The following is a 25649-nucleotide window of genomic DNA, read 5'->3' as shown; positions in this document are numbered from 1 at the left end:
CCCGAGCGGAGCCGGAGCGGTCCGCTAGTAGTTAATATAAAGATGTACAAATATTTGTTCCCGTACGTGAGAAGCTGGAATAACCCCTTAGGCTACCAGAAAATAAGTAGAAAAAAAATTGAATTCGTTTAGGACCGTACTGTGTGCTTAGTGTGAGTTTTTTAACGTTCTCGATAGCGTAAAAGTTAACTCAAATTTGTATGCAGTTGGAACAGCGCCCCTAGCGGCAAACGTAGGCAAACGTTGTGACATAACGTGTCGTGTCGGATCCTCCCGATCTACTCTCGAAGCTTTCAGGCACCTGTCACCGTTCTCGTCGAACACATGTAATTTAAATCAGAAAACTTATGGATACAGATTCGTTTGCGTAATTAGGTTATAAAGTAAGCAAAAAGTAGGGTAGTTCAAAAAAAATATCAAGTGTCAGAAATTTAATTACAGGATAATTAAAGATTAAATTTATTATAAATTTAAACGACTTTTGATAGTAAATTCATTGTTTAAGCTTTACATTCCATAAAAATTGTTTATCGAAATGAATAGAACTGCGTTTGGAAAGAAGAGTGTGAGTTGCCATTTTATTTTTTGTTATTTTGATAATCTATGCAATATTTGCGTGCGCTAACCAAGATTCCGTCTTAATTAATATTAATTACCATTAAAATCAATTCACATTTACTTCGACGGAGTTCTTCCGTGCCTTTCTTTAAATACATTCAACATACTTTGAAAATGATGATAAAAACAGTTTACCATTTAAACTGGCATTTATTTTATTCATTTGTCAGTAAATTATTATCTTCGGTTTTCGCGAGCTGTGGACATAATTAAACTTACTTTTATCTTTTTAGTATATATTTATATTATTTTATTAAACCTACTTTTACGGTTTAGTATCTCGTTTATTATTGTAAAGGCGAGAATAATATTAATATAATATAATATAATAATATAACACTTTATTTAACACCATATGTGAAGTAAATACAAAATAAGTAGCAACTTGTACAGTTATATCATAGGAGCCATATTATTGTCCAAGGTAGTGCGATTTCAATCTGAAATTAAAAATTTCCGGCGAGGACGATTATTTGATGCTTAAGGGTAGTGCATTCCATAAACGGACTGCTTCAACCGTAAAGGAATGGTCATAAAATGACGTCCCGTGAGCCGGAAACTTCAGCATTAAGTTCTCCGATGACCTAAGCGAATGGAAGAATAAAATGAAGAATAAGACGTAAAACTCTTTTTAATTTCGACGTTTTACGATCATGGCTATCTAACATTAACTTTACAGTAGATATAATATCATTGTTACATTACTAGATAGATCTTAGACCTACAAAACATCCAGAGAAGATAAATTTTGACGAAAAAAGTTTATGTTAAAAAAGTGGATATGAATTAATTTTAATTTACCTAAGAATACATGTATCATCATCATTATTACATCATTGTAATACTATAAATATCATTTCTAAAGCCTTTAATTGGTCTATTAATGCTGTTCTATTCCCGAACGCCGAGTACATTATTCGCTGTTATCAAACTAATAATTAAACAGATATTTATATAAAATTCATGAATTGGACTCAGGTCTCATCCAATGTTAGGAGATTCGATTATCAAGCTGAAGTGGGAGTGGGTGGCTTACTATTCAAGGGACAATTAGCCTCTGAGGCAAATTTTTTTTTAATGTCACCGGAATGTGCTGAATGCGGAAGACGTTATTGTTAATCATGGGAAGACTTATTTCACGAGTAAACGAACCCACGGCCAACCTGGAGCTCACAGACAACGCAACGTGATTGCCCCCACCTACTTTGAGACATGAGGTCTAACCCTCAATTGTATAGTATTACGGCGCTCCTATATATATTTTTTATTTCTTAGATGGGTGGATGAGCTCACAGCCCACCTGGTGTTAAGTAGTTACTGGAGCCCATAGACATCTACAACGCAAATGCGCCACCCACCTTAAGATATAAGTTCTAAGGTCCCGGTATAGTTATATAAGTTGTAAGGTCTCAGTATAGTTACAACGGCTGCTCCACCCTTCAAATGCATTACTGCTTCACAGCATAAATAGGCAGGAGACAAACCCCGGCCGCTACTGCAGTCTCACAAGACGCCTTAACCACACTAATTAAAGGTTCGCCCACTACCATAAGTAGCTTACGAATCTCAGTTCGTTATGCAGAGATCACATTTACAAACTTAATAGTCAAAATGCGAGAATAAGTCTGCTTGTCTTCATAAAATTTGTATAATTGTCAAGAGTACATAAAAGGACATAGGTGGATGTATAAATTACCCTCCCTAAAGATCCTTAAATAACAGAATAAACAAAAAGGATCTGTAGCCTCCAGGAAAAAAATCCAACACACCGAAAGAATGCCACAATTTTAGTTTTTCCAGTTAAGTCGTATAGCAATTTTATATTCCGTTTACGCAATACCTAGGTTTTGCAAGAAGGAGGTAAAAGATTCTATTGTGACAGCGTCATTTATTAAAGTCTGCCGAGTACATAACTGGAGAGAATAACGCGAGCGAAAAGCTAGCCTCCTGAAAAAGCTAGTTGCCAGTCGTATTTGAGAAATAGTTTAAATGTACTTATAAGTTAGGCTTTGGTTGAGCTTTGAGAAATTTTACTTTCGATTTATTGTATAATAATATAGAATAATTAAGATACATTTAAATGTTGCTTCTAAATATTATTACATATTCAAAATGTTCAAAAATTAAGTCATAATAATCTCCAATTGAAAACCGAGTCAAAATTCAAACACATAATCGAGGTGATTTCTAAATATGGTTTGTCATAGTACCAAAAAATATTGAAACACATCTAAATAACATGAACTTACTTACACGCTTACTGCAGTTTCACGGTTTAATATAATATATGATTTATTATTAATACGCTTTTATTAGCTTCAGACGTATGTATGTTTGTAGCCGAGTCTTTGAACATAATTTTGAACCCCTTCAAAACTTCGGATTAACTCGAAATTTGGTATACTTATTAAGGACAGATGACAATCCAATATGATAAAAAAATGGAAAAAAAAAATATAAAATAAATTTTAAAAAATTACAATTAAAAATAGTGCAAGAAAAAATGATTGTATTGTAAAAAATGCGTGGGATGCATGGTATCAATAGTTATAAATATTTTATGAAAAGATATGAGTACAAGGGTTATAATCGAGGTGATTTCTAAATATGGTTTGTCATAGTACCAAAAAATATTGAGACACATCTAAATAACATGAACTTACTTACACGCTTACTGCAGTTTCACGGTTTAATATAATATATGATTTATTATTAATACGCTTTTATTAGCTTCAGACGTATGTATGTTTGTAGCCGAGTCTTTGAACATAATTTTGAACCCCTTCAAAACTTCGGATTAACTCGAAATTTGGTATACTTATTAAGGACAGATGACAATCCAATATGATAAAAAAATGGAGAAAAAAAAATAGAAAATAAATTTTAAAAAATTACAATTAAAAATAGTGCAAGAAAAAATGATTGTATTGTAAAAAATGCGTGGGGTGCATGGTATCAATAGTTATAAATATTTTATGAAAAGATATGAGTACAAGGGTTATTTTGATAATATCCTGAAAAGCACCCACGCTTTTTTACAATAAAAACATTGTTTCTTGCACTATTTTTAATAAAATTTATTAAAATTTATGTTCAATTCTTTAGTTGGATTTTCTATAAAAGCGTAGTTTGTTAGATTTTTTAAACTATTATTTAATTTTCGGATACTTTACAGTTTATCATATTAGTAATTTAATATTAGCCCGCGACAAAAGGTGCTCTGAGTCGTATCTGTAATATACAAAATATGAAATACTACATTATATAAATACCTTGTTTCTAAGTCTAGTCCCTCTCGGATCGTCTCAAATTTGCCCCAACCTCACCTCTTGGCAGCCAATCATTGACTGACAATAAAAATTGACTGCGAACTGTAAACGAATACATTACGTTTTTAAATTTTCAAAGTCTGCAAAGCTAGTAAAAAAAAACACCATTAATTAACCCCATTTCTAACTTATATACATAAAAATAACTATTAACTTGCGTACGCAATTATGCTTAGTACATATTAATGCATTTGCCATAAGACATTGTGTTAAAATCAATTTAATTTAATGGAGTTCCGTGTGACTTTTTCAGTAACAAATCTCTTTTTAAGTGAAAGGCTTTAAAATAGATGTTCATTGCAATTTTAATAAAAAAAAAGAAATTTGTCAACAAAACTTTGACATGTGAATGCAACATAAAATATTATTGGCGCGCATTTGCAATGCCTATTAGCATGTAACTATTAGCATGTAAGTTTACTAAGGCAAATGATAACACGAAACGAAAATAAAATAAAATAAAAACTAATATAGAACATGATAAATAAACTTTTATTAAATTTAATATCAATTAAAAAAAAATCATCTCATTATCATTTGTATCGTTTGTGTATCTATATAATAAAATAACGTACAGAACCCGAACATAAATTGGCGACAGTTTAACTTGACCGTTTCGTTTTTGTCTCGTTCCCGTCAAATTCTAGAAATTGATAAATAAACAACGTTCAGGCGGCTTGGTACGCCACGCATCCATACATGACTGCGCAGTTTCCCAGAAACCGCCAAGCTCGGTGCGCAACTTCGAAGAATTTCACTGATGGTCCGCGGAATGAGCAGCTCGCTAATCGTTATGTTTTTCAACTATTCCCAGTATTTCGACTAATGTTATAGTGAAAACTAGTTATGTTTCGCAGTATCGCCCTCGTATTCACGTAAAAACATTTTGTTCCAGTTGAATAGGCGGCGACCCCGAGTGGATAGGTTCGTTCTACCCAGGGAACAACTGGCCGAGATTAAAAGTCGCGCTCTTTGGAAAATACCCTCAGCTTACACTGGCGACATTTGGGTCAGGATACTGAATAATATCAAACTATTTACACAAATTTGTTTGCTCATTTCTTATGCAATGAAAAAATTATTATTTTCGTCAGACTCTTGTGTATTTTTGGACAAAACCATTTTTAGCTTATTAAAATGGAAATTGGGTAATATTTGTCGTAGACTAAAATTGATATTGCATCAATTCAATGAACTTCAGACTATGTATTACTCTTTTTCTAAATGAATTACTCTAGAAGAATCTATCGCCATTTGATCATTTCGGACCTGACTTTTGTGTCTGGGAACAAAACTACTAGAGTACAAAACAACCTTCGCAATAATACTAAAACCATTATCATGACCACCTGATCTTTTCAGAGTTCAGAATACTTACAACGGAAGAAATATGCTGAATATTTAGATGAAGCTTTCGGTTTGGAACCCTTGAAAGCTCATGATTGTAACCAGTCGATACCTGACGGGTACAGAGCTCAAGCCTGGCCCTGCGTGCCCAGAAAACGTAGATACCTCACTTCAGCCGACAGCATATTGGATCTACCGACATACAGCTATGCTTTGTGTACATTTTACATTATTTTAATCTCTCATATGAGGCAGTAGTTATGAAATTCTGTCAGTTGATCTTAGAAACAGCTCAATGTTTTGACTATGGTTTATCAATTTAACTTGACCACTCGTCAGCTATTGATTTGTAGCTCACGAAGAGGAACGCCGTGGGAAGATAGTTTCAACGATACAATGACCAAACGGTTCTGCAATAGGGTCTTGGGTACCAAGTCGAAGTTTATAAGACCCAATTGTGGCCAAAGGTTTTCATTTTTTTGAAGATACATTCGCGAAGGAACTGCTCTTGGGATGTTAGGTTTCATTCGGAGGAGCTTAGGCAGCTATTAACCAATTCCACTTCTGGCTGAACCCGTGCTCGCCCACCCCTGGTGAAGTTAGAAAGGCCATGATTACCCTTCCACCATCCAAAAATAAAACGGTTTCATACACCTGTGGGATGCAGGCTTCAGACAATTAATAAAAGTTTCGCGTTTACTACTTCCACGTTTTATTTCAATACAATTAATATAAATTTTAATTGTTCCGTCGTGCTCGTGCTTCGTTCGTCGTCGTTCATCCATCTGTCATTCTGTCATCTCACACGTCATCCCCTTCCATTCTCGATATACCACTGCGTTCACAAACATCAACTTGCATCCATCATATCATGCGTTCAATAAAACATCATTCCCACATTCGGCCGTCCTGCACGTAAGTCTGTCCTCAGAGTTACCTTTTTATAACACTAACATCTTAAAACATAGAGAAAGTTATACAAAAAGTTATAAATCATTCTTAAACAAAACAATTAACAACTATTACATTAACATCATATGACTAAAGACTGAACATATTACAACAAAACTAACTTAAAAAAAAACAAAACTCATCTTATGATAAAAGGATATTAGAACATCGTATGCTAATAAATGTAACATAATAGAACTATAACTAGGGTTAACAATATAATTCACTCATCCTTTCATACTACCAATCTTGAACTCATCCTTTCTGTTTATTCAGTCACTTAAGTAATCAGGCCACTTTTTCATAAAATCAGCAGATGTAGTAGTCTTGTTAGGGCCTTCAACTTGTGCGTCAGCCTTCTCAACATTGTATCTATTCTTTCTTTTGACCTTTACTATTCGATATGGTCCCAAAAACTTTGGTTTCAGTTTCATTCCTGTACCAAACTGAGTCCTTTTCACAGCTACTAAGTCGCCTTCCTTGTATATAGTACATTCTTTCATTTTCTTGTTGTAATTTCTTCTATTTTCTTCTTGTACTTTAAATATTTGTTTCTTCGCTTCCTTCCTAAGTTCTTCTCTACTGTCAATGAAATTGTGTCTTTCTTCTTCCATCAAAAGGTCCAGTAATTGAATATCTTCTTTCCTCTTCATTTTTATTCCAAAGAGTAATTGAAATGGGGTACTATTTATACTCCTGTGGTAAGTACTGTTGAGTGCTCTTTGAACTCTGCTTACCAACTTATACCACAATGTAGGTTTCTCAACTGAAAGTTTTGTCAGTACTGAAATTATTGTTCTATGAACCCTTTCAACCTGACCGTTTCCTCTGGGAACCCCTGTTGTTATTTTTACATGCTCTATTTCTTCCTCTTTACAGTACTGTGCAAAATCGTTACTCGTAAATGCAGTCCCTCTATCTGAAATAATTCTTATAGGATTACCAAATACTTGTTGATGTATTTCCAGCTTATTTAACACTTCTTGGGTAGATGTACTCTTTGTAGGGAACAACCATACAAACTTGGTGAATGCGTCAACAATAGTCAATATGTAATTATATTGCTTACGTGTCTCCGTAAGTGGTCCAATGTGGTCCAGGTGAAGTGTATGTAATGGTGTGTCACCCTTTTCTATGGGATTCAAAAATCCTTCTCGTTTACCTTCTTTACGGGATGCTAACAGACAAGGTATGCATGTAGCAATATAATCCTCAATCTTTTTCTCTAATTTTGGTATGTAATAATCCTTATTAATCAATTCCAATGTTTTCTTCTTTGAAAAATGACCATTATCATGCGCCCTCTTAATAATTTCAATTTCCATCTTCTGTGGTACAACCAAACAATGTTGTGGTCCCTTGCAGAGTAATCCTTGCAAATAAAAGTCATTATATAGTTTACCATCTCTCAGAATATTTATAATTGCATTTAATCCGTTGTCACTCTCTTGCGCACGTCTTAAATCACTATGTAGGTCTGAAAATATAAGAGCTACATATGGGTTTCGGCTTAGAGCATCTGTGTGTTTCATCTTCGAACCTTCACGATGTTCAATAGTGAAATCATAATCTTGTAAGAACAATATCCATCGTGCCACTCTCGTACTCATTGCTAGATCTTTTTTATTCAGTGTCATTTGAAAAGCTTTGCAGTCTGTAACTATCTTAAAATGCTTTCCGTATAAATAATGTCTAAACTTCTTTATACCTTCTATTATAGCCAAAGCTTCTAGCTCATAACTTGTATATTTACTCTCAGCGTCAGTTGTTCGCTTGCTCATATAATGTACTGGATGTAGTTCACTGTTGTCATCTTTCTGTAATAATATAGCCGCATATGCTATACTTGAGGCATCTGTATGAAGTTCTGTTTCTGCTTTTGGTTCATAAATTTTCAATACAGGATTACTGGTCAACTTTTCCTTAAGCATATTGAAAACTAATCTATGTTCATTGTTAAATTCAAACTGCTTATCCTTTCTGACAAGAACAATTGGGCTAGTATATTCAGAAAAGCTTACCCGAATAACTCCTTGTTCCAGCCACTCCTTAACCTGTTTATCTACCTCATCCTGTTCTTTTGGTGAGATGCGTCGTGGTCGTTGAGCCACTGGGATGTCGTCTTTAAGTGTGATTTTCAACTCAATGGGAGCCTCTTTAGTTTGACATGGCCGATATTCATCTACTAACCTAGTCACTTCATTCCTCACATTTTCATTCATAACATGACCTACAATGTCAATAGAACATGGAAAACAATTTACCTTAAACAACCAATCATTTGGTTTCATCCATACCAAACCATCTTTCATAACTGTAATAACATTTCTTAAAAATTCATGTCCCAATATCACTTTAATAGGTATACTGTCTCTAGGAATCACATAAAATATTATATCACGATACGTGTAGCCGTCGATTTCAATGTTTGTTTTAAATTGTTCAGTTGATATTACCTTTGATGAGCCTAAACCGGTAAGAACTGTGTTTACATTTTTAAAACACGTCGGAGAGCCTATTTGCTCATAATAGTCCATGGTTACTAAATTAACTTCACTACCAGTATCAATTAATGCATGAATTTCGTTATTATTACACAATTTTACTAATTTCAAAGTTTTTTTCAACACTTTACATTCTTTATTTACTTTTAAAATGTCAACCTCACTGTTATGACATTTGTCGCGCACCGTACTGTTCGCAGAGCCAATCACAGCATTCATAGCGTTGTGAACTTCGTTAGATTGATTTTCGAAAATTGTGTTCGCGCCCTCCTGCGTCGTAGCGATATACGTGCGTTTCGGTTGCTGCTCTGTTCTCGCGCTGCTAGCCGTAGCCGATGACGCTTCCGCCTTTGCCGGACATTGTGAAGAAATATGGCCGAACACGTTGCAGTTGAAACACTTTTTTCCTTGCATCTTTTTCGGGCAATCTTCACTTTTATGACTCTTTTCTCCACAGCTATAACATCGAACTTTTGATGACCATTCTCTTGTATTAGTAATTTTCTGCTCTTTTCCGTGAATAGGTTCTTTCTTCATTTTTTCTTTCAAAATCTCGTATATTTTTAATTTCTCCTTTAATTCAGCGTACGTTGTGACTCCATATAGCATTATTTTATTTATTTCTTGATCTTGTATGCCATCTACAACATATTTTATAGCCACGTAGTCCGCCATTTTGCCTCGGCGTCCAAGCTCTTTCATGGCAAACATGTAGTCAATGCATGATTCATTTGACTTTTTCTTTTTAGCACTCATCATTTCGTGAATAGTCTTGGCGTCTATGGTGTCAGGGAACTCCTTACTGATGGCTATCTTTAAAGTATCCCAGCATGGAAACGTTTTTTCAGAATTTAACCACAAAGCTGCCGTGCCGGTTAATGACCGTCGAGCCACTAATAACCGTTGCTTTGGTGTCCACTCGAATATGTCACCATTTTCCTCTATATCTTGTATCCACTTTGTTACAGCATAAGTTTTGTCTTTGCCGTCAAACTTCCTGATGATATTCTCCGTTAAGTGAAACATTCCACCACGCGTTGGTCGATCGAAAATACTGTCGTCGTCATCGAAGGACTGGCTTTTTGATCGTCGTCTTGCCATCCTCGTGTATTAATCTTTTGTGATCGTCGTACACAATGAAGATTTAAATACGTCGTGTGTATATTCGTACAATTGACGCGTTGTTTGTTTCTCGTAATGGCGTCGAAACAATTATTATTACTTGCCTTTTCTTTTGGCCGATCCCGGACGAAGCCCCCAAAATGTGGGATGCAGGCTTCAGACAATTAATAAAAGTTTCGCGTTTACTACTTCCACGTTTTATTTCAATACAATTAATATAAATTTTAATTGTTCCGTCGTGCTCGTGCTTCGTTCGTCGTCGTTCATCCATCTGTCATTCTGTCATCTCACACGTCATCCCCTTCCATTCTCGATATACCACTGCGTTCACAAACATCAACTTGCATCCATCATATCATGCGTTCAATAAAACATCATTCCCACACACCTATTTCCGAAAAATCACAATATTCTAACAAAAGTTCAAATACTCTTTGAATACATGCTTGAAGAAAAAAAGCGCCAGTCATAATTTAGTTGGTCAAACACCCACGTTGTGGGTAAGCGAGCGAAACTAAGTGGTGTTTTGTGCTAATGTAAAAGATCAATCGTCAATATTACTTTTGCGTGCCGCATTCACAATTAATTTTATAACCAGTGAAAATGATTACGTCCTGAATTTAATTTATTTACTTTGGTTTGAACGCTGATTTTACTTCGCCACGTTCCGTGCATGGAAGTATTATCGCCATAATTTTAAACCTTACCTTTCATAGTTGTATATTCATATTGATTTCGAAAACACAGAGGCATACTGCCCTCTTGGTACGAAACGGTCACCAAAGCCTACGTGCATCGCCAATGCCAGAAATAGTATGATCATGTTGCTACATACCTTAAGCCTGCCTGCTTACAATTTGTTTAAAAAATACTTGGTATATGATCCTATTCCAACATGAAAATTCTAAGTCTACAAAGTGTTAATGTTGGCCACTGTGTTTCGATAAATCTGGATTTTGGCATAGAGTCGCTGAAAACAGATGTTAATTGGCTAATAATAACGACGGCAATATTTGGTCAAAAAGAAGTTTCTCAAACACTTTTTTAATTTTACTCTCACACAGCTTTTGATGCAAAACATATCTTGCTTGACTTCCTCAGTTCCAGAGCTTTTGGACTGGAGCAGTGATAACATTCTGGTGGCAGCTCTGGGCAGGAACTACCATAAATGGAGCTGGCGCACTCAAAGCCTTACCAACCAGGGTTTTACGCAATATGAAATACAATGCTGCAAGTTTGATCCTAGAGGAGAACTCTTACTGGTAAGATTTTCTTATTGCTAATTTATTTAATTTTGTTATTACAAGGCAATGATATGAGATAGAGAAGAGTGAGTGTTGAAAGGACGGCTTATAGAAGCGAATGGAATACAAAAAATCGCTGTGCCAACCCCATCTAGTGGGATAAGGTTGAAATAAAGAAGAAGATTATATGGCCATGTGCATTATTTATTGATGAGATTAAAATTAAGATTCAGATTGGATGTATTTACTAATAAATAAACAAGAGGATAATCAACAGAGGTATTTCCTTCGTATCAAAATCAGATAACTTATTAGTAGAAATTAGGAATGGACACGAATTTAAATTACATTTCGGCAAATTTGCTGTCAGTTTCAAAATTAACTAATGCTATTTAATTTTTTGTGTTCTTCATGATTCGACTACAGCTTGGCACTGACAACCAGATAACGGAGATTCACAACAACGCGATGAGCAAGTGGGTGGCTGAATGTTCCTGTTTGTGTAACAGATTTGTAGCCATCTGCAGCATCACTGCCGTCGATTGGAGCCCTACAGGAAACTCTTTTATAACGTAACTATTTTTATCTGGAGTCGATGTTGTTCTAATTCTTACCATGCTAACTCTTACTATACCAAAAAAGCCAATAGTCTAGTGGACCTAATTCAAAGCTCCCTGATGTAGCTGTCACTTGTACAAGGAGAAAGATAGGTACTAGATATGGAAAAATCACCTTGGTAAGACTTTGAATTCCTTACGTTCCTAAGGTCAAATGTTGGATAGCAGAAGTGCTCAGGGTCTAAGCCCTAATCAAAACTGGCGCAGTACGAGAATATTCTAGAGTCTTCGGAACTAATACTACTATTGTTAGTTTCAATTGTCTACCAAACCTTTTTCGTCTATTGTTGGTGACTCAGATTTGTTGGATACTAAGTTACAGCCGACTTTCCGAAAATTTGTTAAATCTCTCAGGGGATGTTCTCGTGGAGTGCTGGTGTCATACACTCGCACTGGAGACATGCTGGGGTGGCGACGTGTGGGCGAGACGATGCTGGCGGTGCGCGTATCTCCGGACGCACGGTATGTGGCGGCCGCGGCCGTCAACGGAACCACCGTACTCGTCATGACCTGGCCGCTACTCCACTTGTACTCTAGTTTGGGCTCTAACTGGACTGTTAAGGTAACGTCAACAATGAATACTGTGATCTGTTCAATATTTCTGTCGAAGATCAACTGAGAATTTGATCTCAAGTATCAGCTCAAATGGTTGTGTTCACGCTATGTCGAAGAAAGTGCTAGGTTCACCATTTTAAGTGGATCTTGTACTCATCTCTAAGCACGATAGCTTCAACGATCATATACTCGATACTACGACAGTGTAATATATAAAATAACATTTTTAACAATCGAAGTAATAGGCAAATATTTGTTCAAACAGTTTATAGTGTACACTCTAAGCTCCCAAACTTTTTGACTATGACTTCATACTCCCAAGCAAATTCCTAAATTTTATTCCGTTTTTCCCCTACAAGACTTTAATTCTCACTTAAGTTCTATTCGTGTCTTACACATCCGAAAATATTTTATCTTACGATATTCAGGCTTTGAGCTGGCACCCATGGCGCTCCGCCTTGCTGGGTGTGGGCGCAGTGACGTCACGGATGAACGCGCACGTCGCGGTGTGGGACGCGCCCACCTCCCGGGTCACGGACACCACAATCCGCCACAGCCGCCATAGTCTGGACGCTATGCTCTTCAGCCATAAGACCGGAGAGCTGGTCATCAGCTTGTGGAACCCGGGTACGGTTGAAACCTACTATAACAATCCTATGATACACGTTTTGTCTTCTTTTATTAGCCGCTAAAAATGAATTCCACCATTACATGAGTGTTTGAAGTTACCAAGTTTTTTATTATTTATTGCTTATATGTGTGGACGAGCTCACTGCCCGCCTGGGTGTTATGTGGTTATTAGAGCCCATAGACATCTACAACGTAAATGCGCCACCCACCTTGAGATACATATTCTAAGGTCTCAGTATAGTTACAACGGCTGCCCCACCCTTCAAACCAAAACGCATTACTGCTTCACGGCAGAAATAGGTAGGGTGGTGGTACCTACCAGTGCGGACTCACAAGAAGTCTTACCACCAGTAAGAATATATGAATAACCTATCATATAGATGTTATTGGACATCTAATAGCATATAGTCTGCAACTTTAAGCGATATTCCAATGCAACCGTTAATTACGCAAGCTTTCCAAATCTGATCCCCTGGAACTCTTTACATCATGAGTCCCGGACATGTTCATCATATGTCCTGTGCTGGTCGAATATACGTTATATTTATCTCCGTCACACTTGCATTCGTGGTCTAGTGAGTAATTATTGACAAAGAGTAGCAATAGTGATGGGGAGTATCGTAAAACAGCAGGGTACAATCTTCCTGCTTTTTTTTTTCCACAAAGCAATCCTACGTTACGGTCTGTCGTATTCGACTTTAGGCTTTTGTAATTAATTACATTAGAGAGTTCGAATGCTAGATCACCAGTACCGTGACTACGTAACTAACTCATTTACGTCAGCAAAAAGTACAACAGCTCTGTAAAGAGAAGTGATGCATGGAAATGCTTTTTTTTTATATATATGATTGGCGATTATAGGGAAGAGGAACAGAACCCTTTATAGGATATTGCGTATTTTTCTTTTGTGAAATCAAGCCGTTTTAGATCTATTGGAATACGACGATCTAACCTTAATTCTCATGACAACTCTTGTCGTCTTTCATGAGTAGTTGCTCCGTCTAGCTAATGGTCACAGCACGATGACATTTGCCGATTCGCGGTCTATTTAGGAACACTAGTTTTCTTTTCAAAACGAAATAACTAAACACTGGGTTTAGTAGCGCTTATTAATAGAAGCCTATGTCTAGCAATGTTGACGTGTGATGATAATGATGATGATGAAGGTTGATTGTCTAGCATATAGCAAAGCCAACATCGGTAATGGAAAAAAACCTTTAACAATAGGTATATAGAATTGAATTTGTTTACATTATATTGAACAGCACTGAACAAAAGGAAAAGCGTGTCACGATTCGATATATCTTGAATAATCCATTTTAGAACGAGCCGTTTCATCGCCGAAGACTTGTTCACAATTGGTAGTGATGAGTGGACCAGATAAAGTGGTCGATCAATGGGGCGAAGAACGCTCGGGACTGGACCGGATCAGGACTATGGTTTTCAGTCCCGATGGAACTAAGCTTGGTAAGGTAAATTGTTTTTTTTTTTTACAAAATAATGGTATTATAAACTTTTACCTTCTCATGTATCAAAATTGTATGTTTCGTTAAACGAGTCCCCGAAACTCAAGGTCTGGCTTAAAATTTTTTGACGGAAAAAATATTATTCGCAGGGAATTCGATTCCCGATTGCCATTACGCTTATTTATAAATATTCAGAATTTGGAATCCGGGTGCATTCTTTCATATATAGTCTGTGTACGTTTTTGATACCGATTGAAATGATGAAAATCCCAACTTGAAGGTGCTATTTTCCGATTTACCATCCCTCTTTTTTTTAAGTTGTTGGAAGAGCTCATGGCCCACCTGATGTTAAATGGTTACTGGAGCCGCAACCCAAATGGCGCCTTCCACCTTAAGATACGAGTTCTAAGGTCTCAGTTAGTAGTAGTCTCATAGTTACAACGGCTGCCCCACCCTTCAAACCGAAACGCATTATTGCTTCACGACAGAAATAGGCAGAACGGTGGTTCCTATCCGTGCGGACCCATAAGACGTCCTACCACCAGTAAAAATTGCGTCATACGTCATAATTCCAGCGACAGCAACAGCAGACGAAGACCTCATCATCTGGAACTTTCTCCCGGAAGACTCCAAGAGGAAGAAGTGGAAATGCGACAGATTCTGGGCGCTTCCGCTGTACCTGGACGAAACGACTTACGGCCTCTCAATGCGTTAGATCGTTTCTCAAACTTAGATCGTGAACTCTAGTCAGACGCCGCCGGGAATACGGGGACGCGAAATATAATAAAAATACGTAAAAAAATTGTTTCCAAAGTCACAATTAAAATACTTTTACAATAAAATTTTGACTAGTGACTCGAGACCCAAGAATGATCGAGTTAAAAAGATACGCGAAGCTGACGCCTCCGTCTGGAAAATAAAAAAAAACTAATAATTTCTCTCTTCTTTTCCGTTCTCCTATTTAACTCAATACTATGTCAGTATATTGCAGAGAGCCGCTACATATTAGCTAATCTATGTTAAACATTAAGACGAACTCGGAATAGCATATTATGATATTACCGGCTACCACACGCCACACCCAACGCATATAAATATTATAATATTCCCAACAAAACCCTAGTAATATTTCAAACAATTTCTGACTTTCGTATGTAACACGAGACCATCTGACAAATTTATTCTAGATCAGTGTTTCCCAACCTTTTTTGTGACATGCCCCACTGTAACTTTTCTAAAATTTTTAACATTAATAAATTACCCCTTAATACATCATTTTTGACATTAATAAATTAATTTGTTCCCTTAAGAAACATAACGTTTTAGAAAAAAAAATACTATGAAATTGTTATCAGAACAGAGTATATAATAGTTCAAAACATAATAAAAAACTAAAAATTAAAATTCAAAATAATTTTAATATAGATTTTCAATATTCATTAAGTGCCATTGCCTCCCTTATTTATCAAATTGCTCCCTTGTGGCGCGTGGACCCTACTTTGGGAAGCACTGTTCTAAATCATACATCAACTGCCTTAACAGAATGATCTTGAGTTTATCAACTTAGTTTTATAATTTCGCCATTTCAATCAGTCTTTCGCTACTGTAAAATCAACTAAAATACTAAAATACGTCGACATTAGAATATCGTGCGAACTATAAAATATTCGAAAGATATAATATAATTATTGAAAACAAAAAAAAAAAAATACTTTTTACATAAAACCGAGAAGTATTATCAATATTGCATAGGACAATTTTATTATTTCATTTTGGAAACTATTCCGCGACTGCGGGATTAATGCATCAATTTATTTCAAGACAAAATATGTTATTAACCTATTTCATATAATATATAATTAATGCGCTGTTGACATTTAAAATTGTTGTTTATTTGTAAATTTTATGATATTGTAATTTTGTAAAAATAAAATGGATTATTAAAATCTGATTTACTTTAATGGTTTTAAGCCTACTAATCTAATGGTACTTCGAAAGTTGCTTTACATGTTTAAATACGAACAATTGCCATGAGGATTAAGTAAGTAAGCATATCAACATAATTGCAACTGCCGTGAAGCAGTAATGCGTTTCGGCTTGAAGAGCGGGGCAGTCGTTGTAACTACACTGAGACCTTAGAACTTATATCTCAAGGTGGGTGGCGCATTTACGTCGTAGTTGTCTATGCTCCAGTAACCACTTAACACCAGGTGGGCTATGAGCTCGTCCACCCATCGAAGCAATAAAAAATAAATCAGTAAACACATTTTTTTAATGCGTAGAAAGATGAACGAGCTAACGGCTCGCCCAGCGGTAAATCGGTATGAGAGGACATTGATTGAGAAGTCTCAATTCTGCAGTATAATAGACGTTTTACACATACAATTTACATTAAACACCAGCATAATTTCTTTCGCTTTTAATACGCTGTAGTACAACTTAAGAAATTACAACTAAATTAATTGAATTGACAAATCGAAATACGTAAATTACAATCAAAATACGAAATCGACGAATATTTACGATATTACTATGCATGTTAATATAGATGACTCAAGAAAGCCGACGTGTTACCCTACTAAGGCGAGACGGAGCATTGGCTCTGCCCCTCCAAACCATAACCTCTCGCAACTCACCAATCCATAGACACACCCACTGAGTTTCTCGCCGGATCTTCTCAGTGGGTCGCGTTTCCGATCCGGTGGTAGATTCCGTGAAGCACTGCTCTTGCTAGGGCCAGTGTTAGCAATACTCCGCTTTGAGCCCGGTGAGCTCACCTACATGTTAGGGCGAAGCTGAAATACCCTCTCAAGGCTATCAGCATAGGTAGGGAAAAAAGCAACTTATCTGATTATAGTCTTGGTGACCCATCGCAAGTGTTAAAGTGGAAAAAAAATTAATATAGATAAATTTGTTTTTGGGACATCATTTTATGTATTAGTTATACATGTTATTTTCTCTTAGCTTGGGCCGAAGACGGTGATACGTCTATTTGTTTAATTGCTTAAGCCCAAGCTAGACACGTTTGTAACATGACACACACAGAAACTTCTCGAATCACCACCAATGTTCCAATTCAAGTTTGAGAATTCTCTGCTCTTTCCGAACGCATTCTTCTGTCTGAAAATCTAAAGAGTGTAAAATATGATTGGTTTCGCGGCTAGAAATGAAATTAAAAAAAAACTATTATGTTCTTCGAGTACTTTCGAAAAAAAATTCTATTGCTTCGATGGGTGGACGAGCTCACAGCCCACCTGGTGTTAAGTGGTTACTGGAGCCCATAGACATCTACAACGTAAATGCGCCACTCACCTTGAGATATAAGTTCTAAGGTCTCAAGTATAGTTACAACGGCTGCTCCACCCTTCAAGCCGAAACGCATTACTGCTTCACGGCAGAAATAGGCAGGATGGTGGTGGTACCTACCCGTGCGGACTCACAAGAGGTTCTACCACCATTAAATTAAATAATTTTATTTACATAAATTAAATAATTGATTTATGTAAATAAAAGTGTAGCCGAATTAAGTAATTCAAAAGGGTGCTTTAAATTCATAGTACCTACGAACTACATGGCACAAATAGACGAGGTCATTTTTCGTTCCTCGAAAAAATGACAAGGGGACACCCGGGTTTGAACCGGGGACCTCTCGATCTGCAGTCGAATGCTCTACCACTGAGCTATATCCCCATTAGTTCTCTTGCACGAATATTACATTTATATTGAAAAGAAATTATAATATGACTTCTATTCGCTTTGATAAGAATTAAAAGAGCAAACAAACAAACAAACAAACCCAACCAGTTAGAACATGTCAGCGTGATTGCCTACTGCCACTTCATTGCCACTCTCATTGTCAGTATTGACATTTAGGTATGAATTGAGAGTATTAAACCCACTGAGTTTCTTGTCAGATCCTTTCAATGGGTCGCGATTCCGATCCGGGGGTCTACCGGACTCTATTCTGTGAAGCGTGTATTATTTACTGGTGGTAGGACGTATTGTGAGTCCGCACAGGTAGGTACCACCGCCCTGCCTATTTCTGCCGTGAAGCAGTTTCGGTTTGAAAGATGAGGCAGCCGTTTTACTGTAAAAACGGAGACCTTAAAACTCATATCTAAAGGTATATGGCGACATTTACGTTGTAATTATCTATGGGCTTCGGTGACTACTTAACATAAGATGGGCCGTGAGCTCGTCCACCCATTAAGCAATAAAAAAAGGTTGAATTAAAAAAAAACAGCCACCGCATCACAGAGCATGCCTAGCTAGCTTATAAAGTTGCAAGCTGCCCGTATTAAGAAGTCACAATGGCCCACTACGTAAAAGATTTACAAGTCTATTGAAGAAGGCAACGATTCACTGAGATTTATAAGGTGTGAAGTGAAAGATTACTACTTTGGAGTTGTATACATCAACTTTTTTTTCATTCAATAAATGGCTAACTTGTAAACTAGATATTTTTGTTGTTTTAAAAGTAGACAAGGACCTTTCTGGTGTTCGTCAGTATACAGACATCACAACATAATTGAGCGAATCGGACTATTAATAGTATTGCTATCGACTATATCCTTTTTATCGGAACACGAGATGTTTCAGTGATCGATGATCGATGATTCGATGATCTGTAATAGAATAGTTTAGAGTAACAAATCTCTCCTACGATCCAATACGAGATACCACCGTCATGACAATCGCCTTACCGTTGCTGCCGCTGACTGCTCCCCGAATCCTGATCACGCAGGAGCAAGTCACCGTCGTCGCCCTAGACACGTCCTTACGGATCCATCCTATCCAATAACTCTTGCATTAGATACCTTCAGCTCTAAAACTAGGAGCAGGCTTAGGGACCCCGGTAACCGTTCTCGTTGAACTCGACAAAGAGGTCGACGTGCAACCTAACCCATGCATCAGCCCATTGAGTTTCTCGCCGGATCTTCTCAGTGGGTCGCGATTCCGATCCGGTAGTAGATTCATTCGCGAAGCAATTGCTCTTGAGTTGTTAGGTCTCCTTCGGAGCCGCTCGGGCACTTGTTAGCAAATCTCACCCCTCCTGGCTGAGCCTTTGCTCGCCCACCTGTCCTGGTGAAACTGGAAAGGCATCCGGGCCACCAGTAAGCTTTCAATCATAAAAAAAAAAAACAAGATACCACCAGTATTTTACCATATAAATATTGCGAAAAAGGGTATATTATTTCAATGCAATTGATATACCGTCGTCAAAATTTATGAGTTCATCCCATCATAGACCTAAACTAAATGAATGAAACTAAATGAAGTCGTCGTGGCCTAACGGTTAAGACGTCCGGTGCATTCGTGTTGAGCGATGCACCGGTGTTCGAATCCCGCAGGCGGGTACCAATTTTTCTAATAAAATGCATACTCAACAAATGTTCACGATTGATTTCCACGGTGAAGGAATAACATCGTGTAAGAAAAATGAAACCCGCAAAATTTTAATTTGCGTAATTACTGGTGGTCGGACCTCTTGTGAGTCCGCGCGGGTGGGGACCACCACCCTGCCTATTTCTGCCTAATAAAAAAAAAATCATTGTAATTTGTTTTTTTTTTAATATTGGTGGACGAGCTCACAGCCCACCTGGTGTTAAGTGGTAACTGGAGCCCATAGACATCTACAACGTAAATGCGCCACTCACATTGAGATATCAGTTCTAAGGTCTCAAGTATAGTTACAACGGCTGCCCCGCCCTTCAAACCGAAACGCATTACTGCTTCACGGCAGAAATAGGCAGGCTGGTGATACCTACCCGTGCGAACTCACAAGAGGTCCTACCACCAGTAAGAAGTAGTTTTTTGATGTGAAACATTTATAGCCACACGTAAAACCGATACCGGTTCATAAATACTGCCCTATTCACTCCGTATTTATTTCGTGTAATTTATTAGCCGACTGTGATAAAACTGTAAGAACGTTAGAAGTGTTTTATATTTAAACTAGCGCCCCGCTCCGGCTTCGCTCGGGTCGTTAACAACATTTCCAAAATTACACACCTTGGGTTTTACACCTTGGGTTACATTATTGGAGTTTTAGTAAGGATCCCTAATTTTATCGAAAAATATTATAGCCTATATCACTCGGGAATAGTGTAGCTTCCAAACAGTGAAATACTTTTTCAAATAGGTTCAGTAGTTTCGGAGCCTATTCAATACAAACAAACAAACAAATCTTTCCTCTTTATAATATTAATAATGTAGATATAGATTTTACGTATGGACACAAACAATAATGCTTTGATTTAAAAAAAAATATCAGCACATCCCTATTTTATAGGGATGTAAGACGTCGTCGTAGCTCGATTGAATACAGACTCGAATTCACAATGGACTAATAAATTAGAGGCGCGCCTTATTTCGACATCTCAATGATCTGATGTGTGTTTCTATATATTCCACTATTGCTGGCAATATCTATGTTAAATGAACGATTTTAAAACTTCATTAGACATTAGGCAGCGGCTTGGCTCTGCCCCTGGCATTGCTAAAGTCCATGGGCGACGGTAACCACTCACCATCAGGTGGGCCGTATGCCCGTCTGCCTACAAAGGCAATAAAAAAAACATTTGTTTTTATTGCTTAGAAGGGTGGACGAGCTCACAGCCCACCTGGTGTTAAGTGGTTACTGGGGCCCATAGACATCCACAACGCAAATGCGCCACCCACCTTGAGATATATATAAGTTCTAAGGTCTCAAGTATAGTTATAACGGCTGCCCCACCCTTCAAACCGAAACGCATTACTGCTTCACGGCAGAAATAGGCAGGGTGGTGGTACCTATCCGCGCGGACTCACAAGAGGTCCTACCATCAGTAATTACGCAAATTATAATTTTGCGGGTTGCATTTTTATTACACGATGTTGTTCCTTCACCATGGAAATCAATCGTGAACATTTGTTGAGTACGTATTTCATTAGAAAAATTGGTACCCGCCTGAGATTCGAACACCGGTGCGTCGCTCAACACGAATGCACCGGACGCCTCATCCGTTAGGCCACGACGACTTCGAATATTAAGCCATGTCTTTAAAAGCATTGAAACTAAAGTATCTGTGTCCTTACAGCCTTATCAAAAAATATTCTTGGGCATTAAAAGTAACGACCACTAATCATAAATTTCTCTATTTAACCGTTAAATAATCGAAACAGTAAGAAAATGTAATAAAAAACATTATTTACTATCACAATTCAGTACAGTTACCGCTTACATTGTTGCAAAATGCTCTTAGCGCTGAAACAGGTTTGTGCAACATGTCAATTTTACTGCGGGATGTCACACTACAGGATTAGGATCAGGGATTTTAACTAAAAGTACGATACTATTTGAAATTAAAATCAGCTTATGTTTTAATCTATTTTATGTTAAATTTTTTTATCTAAAAGACACTAATCCAATATGGACCATAATTGTAAAACTTTTGATATTAAAGTTAAATAGTACTTAATCAAATCTTCATTAACTCAATCATGTTTTTAATTCTACATAATTAATTCTATTTTCACGTCCGCCATATTGATTTCAATAATGATTCACGAAAATTAAATTTTCACCCAATTCAGGTTTTAGTTATAGTTATAGAAAAATTTAATGATTCATTCCCTCGTTTATTGCTATTTCATCGTAACCAGAGATTGACACAAAACTTAATTAAATAATCGTTCCAACTACTCGATGTCATGACTTTCTTTTCAATAAAGATAGATTCGTCCTTCGAGTTTATGATCGAAAATGAATGCGTTGAGAACGGGAGGCGGTGTGCAACGACTGGACAACGCTGGAGATTATCAAACATTTGACATTTGGTGCAAAGCATAAGCGGCTTAACAAAATTACATTATAATTTGTTTCATTGACCGGTGGTAGATTCTGCGAAGCACTGCTCTTGCTAGGGTTCGTGTTAGCAACGTCGTTTTAGCATCAGCGAACAGATAGCAATTTTCTAATTTCTATTCAAATTGTTTACAATACAGCCTAGCCGGTCGTTCTAACAGATCTAATTCTCCGAAATATTAGTTAAATGTGGTCGTTTTAAGAGGTATGTCGTTATTAGCAATGTCGTATAAAGCAATGTTTTTAATAAGGCGGTCATATAGCATTCAGCCGGGACCTTTGTCCTAGGTTATTATAACCGGCATGTTGTTCTAAACGATGTCGCAGTAAACGGTTTTGACACATATATATATGTGTGTGTGTACGTTTGTTTGGTAGTGTGTATTTTGAGAGAATAGTATCGCGTATTTCATTAAGCCTACAGATCGATGGTATAGTTTATTTAAAAGTTAAATAGCTGACTTAAACACTATTAAACACCTTTCTTCTATCGGCTAATAATGACTCAATTAATGCAAGCATATTGGGCAGCCGGCCGGGTCTATTCTCGCCCTGCCCGCATACATCCCCCTCAGAGGCAATTGAAGAATAACAAATAGGGAATTAGTGCGCGTTATAATATCTATTGTAAACACTCAACGTCGCCCTAAATATAATTATGAATCCTCCGTAATCCTTCAAAAAAACGTTATTGTCAACTTTGACAATTAAAGTAGTGCTGTAAATTTGTCATGGCACAATTAACTTGGTCATGTCCATGATGGCTCCACTGATTACTTAGCATCAGACTCAATAAAAAGTACTCATTAAATTTTATAAGCTGCAGTCTTCGAATATCCTACGATCTATCCGACCTAAGAATCGGAGCGAGTAGATCAAGTCTTACTTCTTAGACCATAGACGCTTCCAACGACCGCTAGATAACAGACAAGTGTAATCATAGATCTGGTATGCAATTTTAATTATAATATAAAAAAAATCATATTTTAAGTTTTACTTGATTAACTTAATTATTATTATATTTTTTTATTGCTTAGATGGGTGGACGAGCACACAGCCCACCTGGTGTTAAGTGGTTACTGGAGCCCAGAGACATCTACAACGTAAATGCACCACGCACCTTGAGATATAAGTTCTAAGGTCTCAGTATAGTTACAACGGCTGCCCCAAACTTCAAACCGAAACGCATTACTGCTTCACGGCAGAAATAGGCAGGGCGGTGGTACCTACCCGTGCGGACTCACAAGAGGTCCTACCACAAGTAATTACGCAAATTATAATTTTGCGGGTTTGATTTTTATTACACGATGTTATTCCTTCACCGTGGAAGTCAATTGTGAACATTTGTTATGTACGTATTTCATTAGAAAAATTGGTACCCGCCAGGTACCTATTTGTATTGGTACCTATATATGTGATTTTAAACCAGCAACTAGTCTTCGAATTAAATTCTTTTATATTGCGGGATACGTACGCTGTGGTTGTCTTCCTTGGCTGTAGCAGTTTGGCTGCAGCTCTGGCATTGCTGACGTCCATGGGCAACTTTGGCTACTTACCATAGGGTGATCCATCTAAAAAGCCTCAAGCAACGTCAATACTTTTGAGACTGTTACAGTCAGAATTCAATTTCTAAATTGCATTCACAGATCCGCCATGCAACAATGTAAAAGACAGCACTCGCCATAAGGTTTCCCAACGGTATTGATACGCGCCAGGGTTCCGGATAAATAAAAAATCTACCGAAGTACAGATTGAAACTGTATTAACACTTAGGACACTTAAAACACTTTACGAACACTTTAAAATTCTCAGTTCACCTCTTCCGCTTCGCTTCAGGTGATCCATTTGCTGTTTCGCTTCGAGTAGTTCCGATTACTAATTGCCTTCGTGACATCCCTGCAACGCTTTTATAGTCGATACATCCCTACAATTGTTGCGAACATTCCTCACAAGTTGAGTATTTTCGATATGCGTTTCCACCATTTGACAATAGATGACGTTGTACTTCTCGAGCGTTCTAGATTTCCCTGGTTCTTTTGATATTCCTTTCTGCTATTCGACAATAGATGGCGTGGCTCTTACCGGGGTAACAGTATCCTATAATTAGAATCGAAATCAACAGTAGGTCATCATGGTCTGAAGAGTTTAATAGTAATACCGTGTTCGGTTATTAATCAGAAGATACAGGCTCTCGGGTAACAAGATAATCGTATCATCAGTAATCCCAGAATCTCCACCTTCATAACTGTAGTCGACTAGCTTTGTCCTAACAAATTTCTCTACAGTTTACAGATTTATAATTAAGCTAGCGACTCGCCTCGGCTTCGCAGGGGTGCAATGTAGTGTTTTCGGCTACTTTGTAGTATAATAGTATATATGTTTCATACTTAAAAACCTTGCTCTTGAATTACACTATCTATTGCAGAAAACTGCATTGTAATCCATTGTATAGTTTAAAGAATACTATGTAAAGATTAAACCTTAAAAATAGTTTTACTTATGCCTATCACATCAACTGAAAAAAAAAACCACTATATTTATATTTTTATTAACATCATAATAATATGCTTTTTACTGGTGGTTATATATCACTTTACGTAGTCCAGACATAGCTTAGGCCTTTCTTACAAAATGATTCGGTGCTTAAGCTATGTGCTTATCGAATAAAACAACAAAAAATTCCTATAGCGTCTTGTAATTATTTGAGTTCGATGCTTGAGATTATAAAAAAATGGTTAATAAATAGTTGGTCGATACAAATTACATTAATCGCCAACATCTAGCTTCGCCTACATAGTAAGATGTCTAAAATTACGTTCAGAAAACATCTGCCTCAAACAACTCACTCAAGACCTATTTCTGAATAACGAATTATAACATTAAATTAATCGTATGCCATTTAAAATTATATGTGCCTCGTACAAAACGCGTGGCTCCTTTTAAAAGTTAGACAAAGTGTTTTCGTTATGAAAAAACAATATGCAGGTTTATTTTTGGAACGAAGTTCCTTATGGGACGATGCGGAGGGGTACCCTAACGGGGAAAAAACGTCCGTAACGTAAGATTTTTATTAGTAATGCACACATTGTACGACTTAACTTTGTAATAACGTACAAAAATAGCATATTTTTATTATTTATTTTTTATAAATCATTGTGAATAAAATAAAGTTGATAACTTTGTAAAGTTTGTTAATTAATTTTATCTAAAAAAAAATCATGATAAAAATGTATATCCGAATAATTATTTTCTTTATACCTCGAATAGAACTTAAAATTAATATTTTTATAATAAGGAGCTTCGTTCCTATGCGGTGTCCCACGATAACACACATCTTTTTTTTAAATATACCTTTGACTATGGCATGTAAATGACATTACTCTATTTGAGATTTGAAGTCGATGTACCCAAGATCGGGCC

General features: G+C 36.8%; 2 protein-coding genes and 1 non-coding gene across 4 annotated transcripts; 1 reads left to right on the top strand and 2 right to left on the bottom strand.

The window, feature by feature from the left end:
* The first annotated feature begins 324 nt into the window (after positions 1 to 324).
* Positions 325 to 16338, top strand: LOC101744919 (protein cortex). 2 transcript variants are annotated; one of them, XM_021348117.3, is made up of 9 exons: positions 325 to 565; positions 4843 to 4956; positions 5310 to 5511; positions 10973 to 11133; positions 11542 to 11687; positions 12087 to 12294; positions 12716 to 12914; positions 14241 to 14389; positions 14959 to 16338. In XM_021348117.3, the coding sequence occupies exons 1-9, from the start codon at positions 536 to 538 to the stop codon at positions 15121 to 15123; spliced, it is 1374 nt and encodes a 457-aa protein (XP_021203792.1). In that variant the 5' UTR covers positions 325 to 535; the 3' UTR covers positions 15124 to 16338. The 2 variants fall into 2 exon arrangements, with proteins under 2 accessions (XP_021203792.1, XP_004921982.1); XM_004921925.5 differs by having other exon boundaries at positions 328 to 565; positions 14241 to 14384.
* LOC105842320 (uncharacterized) lies at positions 5990 to 10269 on the bottom strand. The gene is made up of 2 exons (XM_038016812.2): positions 7315 to 10269; positions 5990 to 7164 (listed from the first exon to the last, which is right to left on the bottom strand). The coding sequence occupies exons 1-2, from the start codon at positions 9848 to 9850 to the stop codon at positions 6518 to 6520; spliced, it is 3183 nt and encodes a 1060-aa protein (XP_037872740.1). The 5' UTR covers positions 9851 to 10269; the 3' UTR covers positions 5990 to 6517.
* Positions 16339 to 18001: 1663 nt separating the features above from the next.
* On the bottom strand, positions 18002 to 18073 carry TRNAC-GCA (transfer RNA cysteine (anticodon GCA)). The gene has a single exon. It is a non-coding gene; the product is annotated as a tRNA-Cys (tRNA).
* Between the last annotated feature and the right edge of the window lie 7576 nt (positions 18074 to 25649).

The sequence above is a fragment of the Bombyx mori genome, chromosome 17, assembly GCF_030269925.1.
Source record: "Bombyx mori chromosome 17, ASM3026992v2".
Taxonomy (NCBI): Eukaryota; Metazoa; Arthropoda; class Insecta; order Lepidoptera; family Bombycidae; genus Bombyx; species Bombyx mori.
The sequence above is the reverse complement of the archived record's forward strand: the minus strand, read 5'-3'. Positions and strand labels throughout refer to the sequence as shown.

Coding starts and splice junctions, on each gene's coding strand:
- LOC101744919 (XM_021348117.3), top strand. CDS start 536: ATGAATAGAACTGCGTTTGGAAAGAAGAGT. Junction 12,295..12,715: donor GCTCTAACTGGACTGTTAAG/GTAACGTCAACA, acceptor TACGATATTCAG/GCTTTGAGCTGGCACCCATG. Junction 14,390..14,958: donor ATGGAACTAAGCTTGGTAAG/GTAAATTGTTTT, acceptor TCATAATTCCAG/CGACAGCAACAGCAGACGAA.
- LOC105842320 (XM_038016812.2), bottom strand. CDS start 9,850: ATGGCAAGACGACGATCAAAAAGCCAGTCCTTCGATGACGACGACAGT. Junction 7,165..7,314: donor TGGACCACTTACGGAGACAC/GTAAGCAATATA, acceptor GAATTATTTCAG/ATAGAGGGACTGCATTTACG.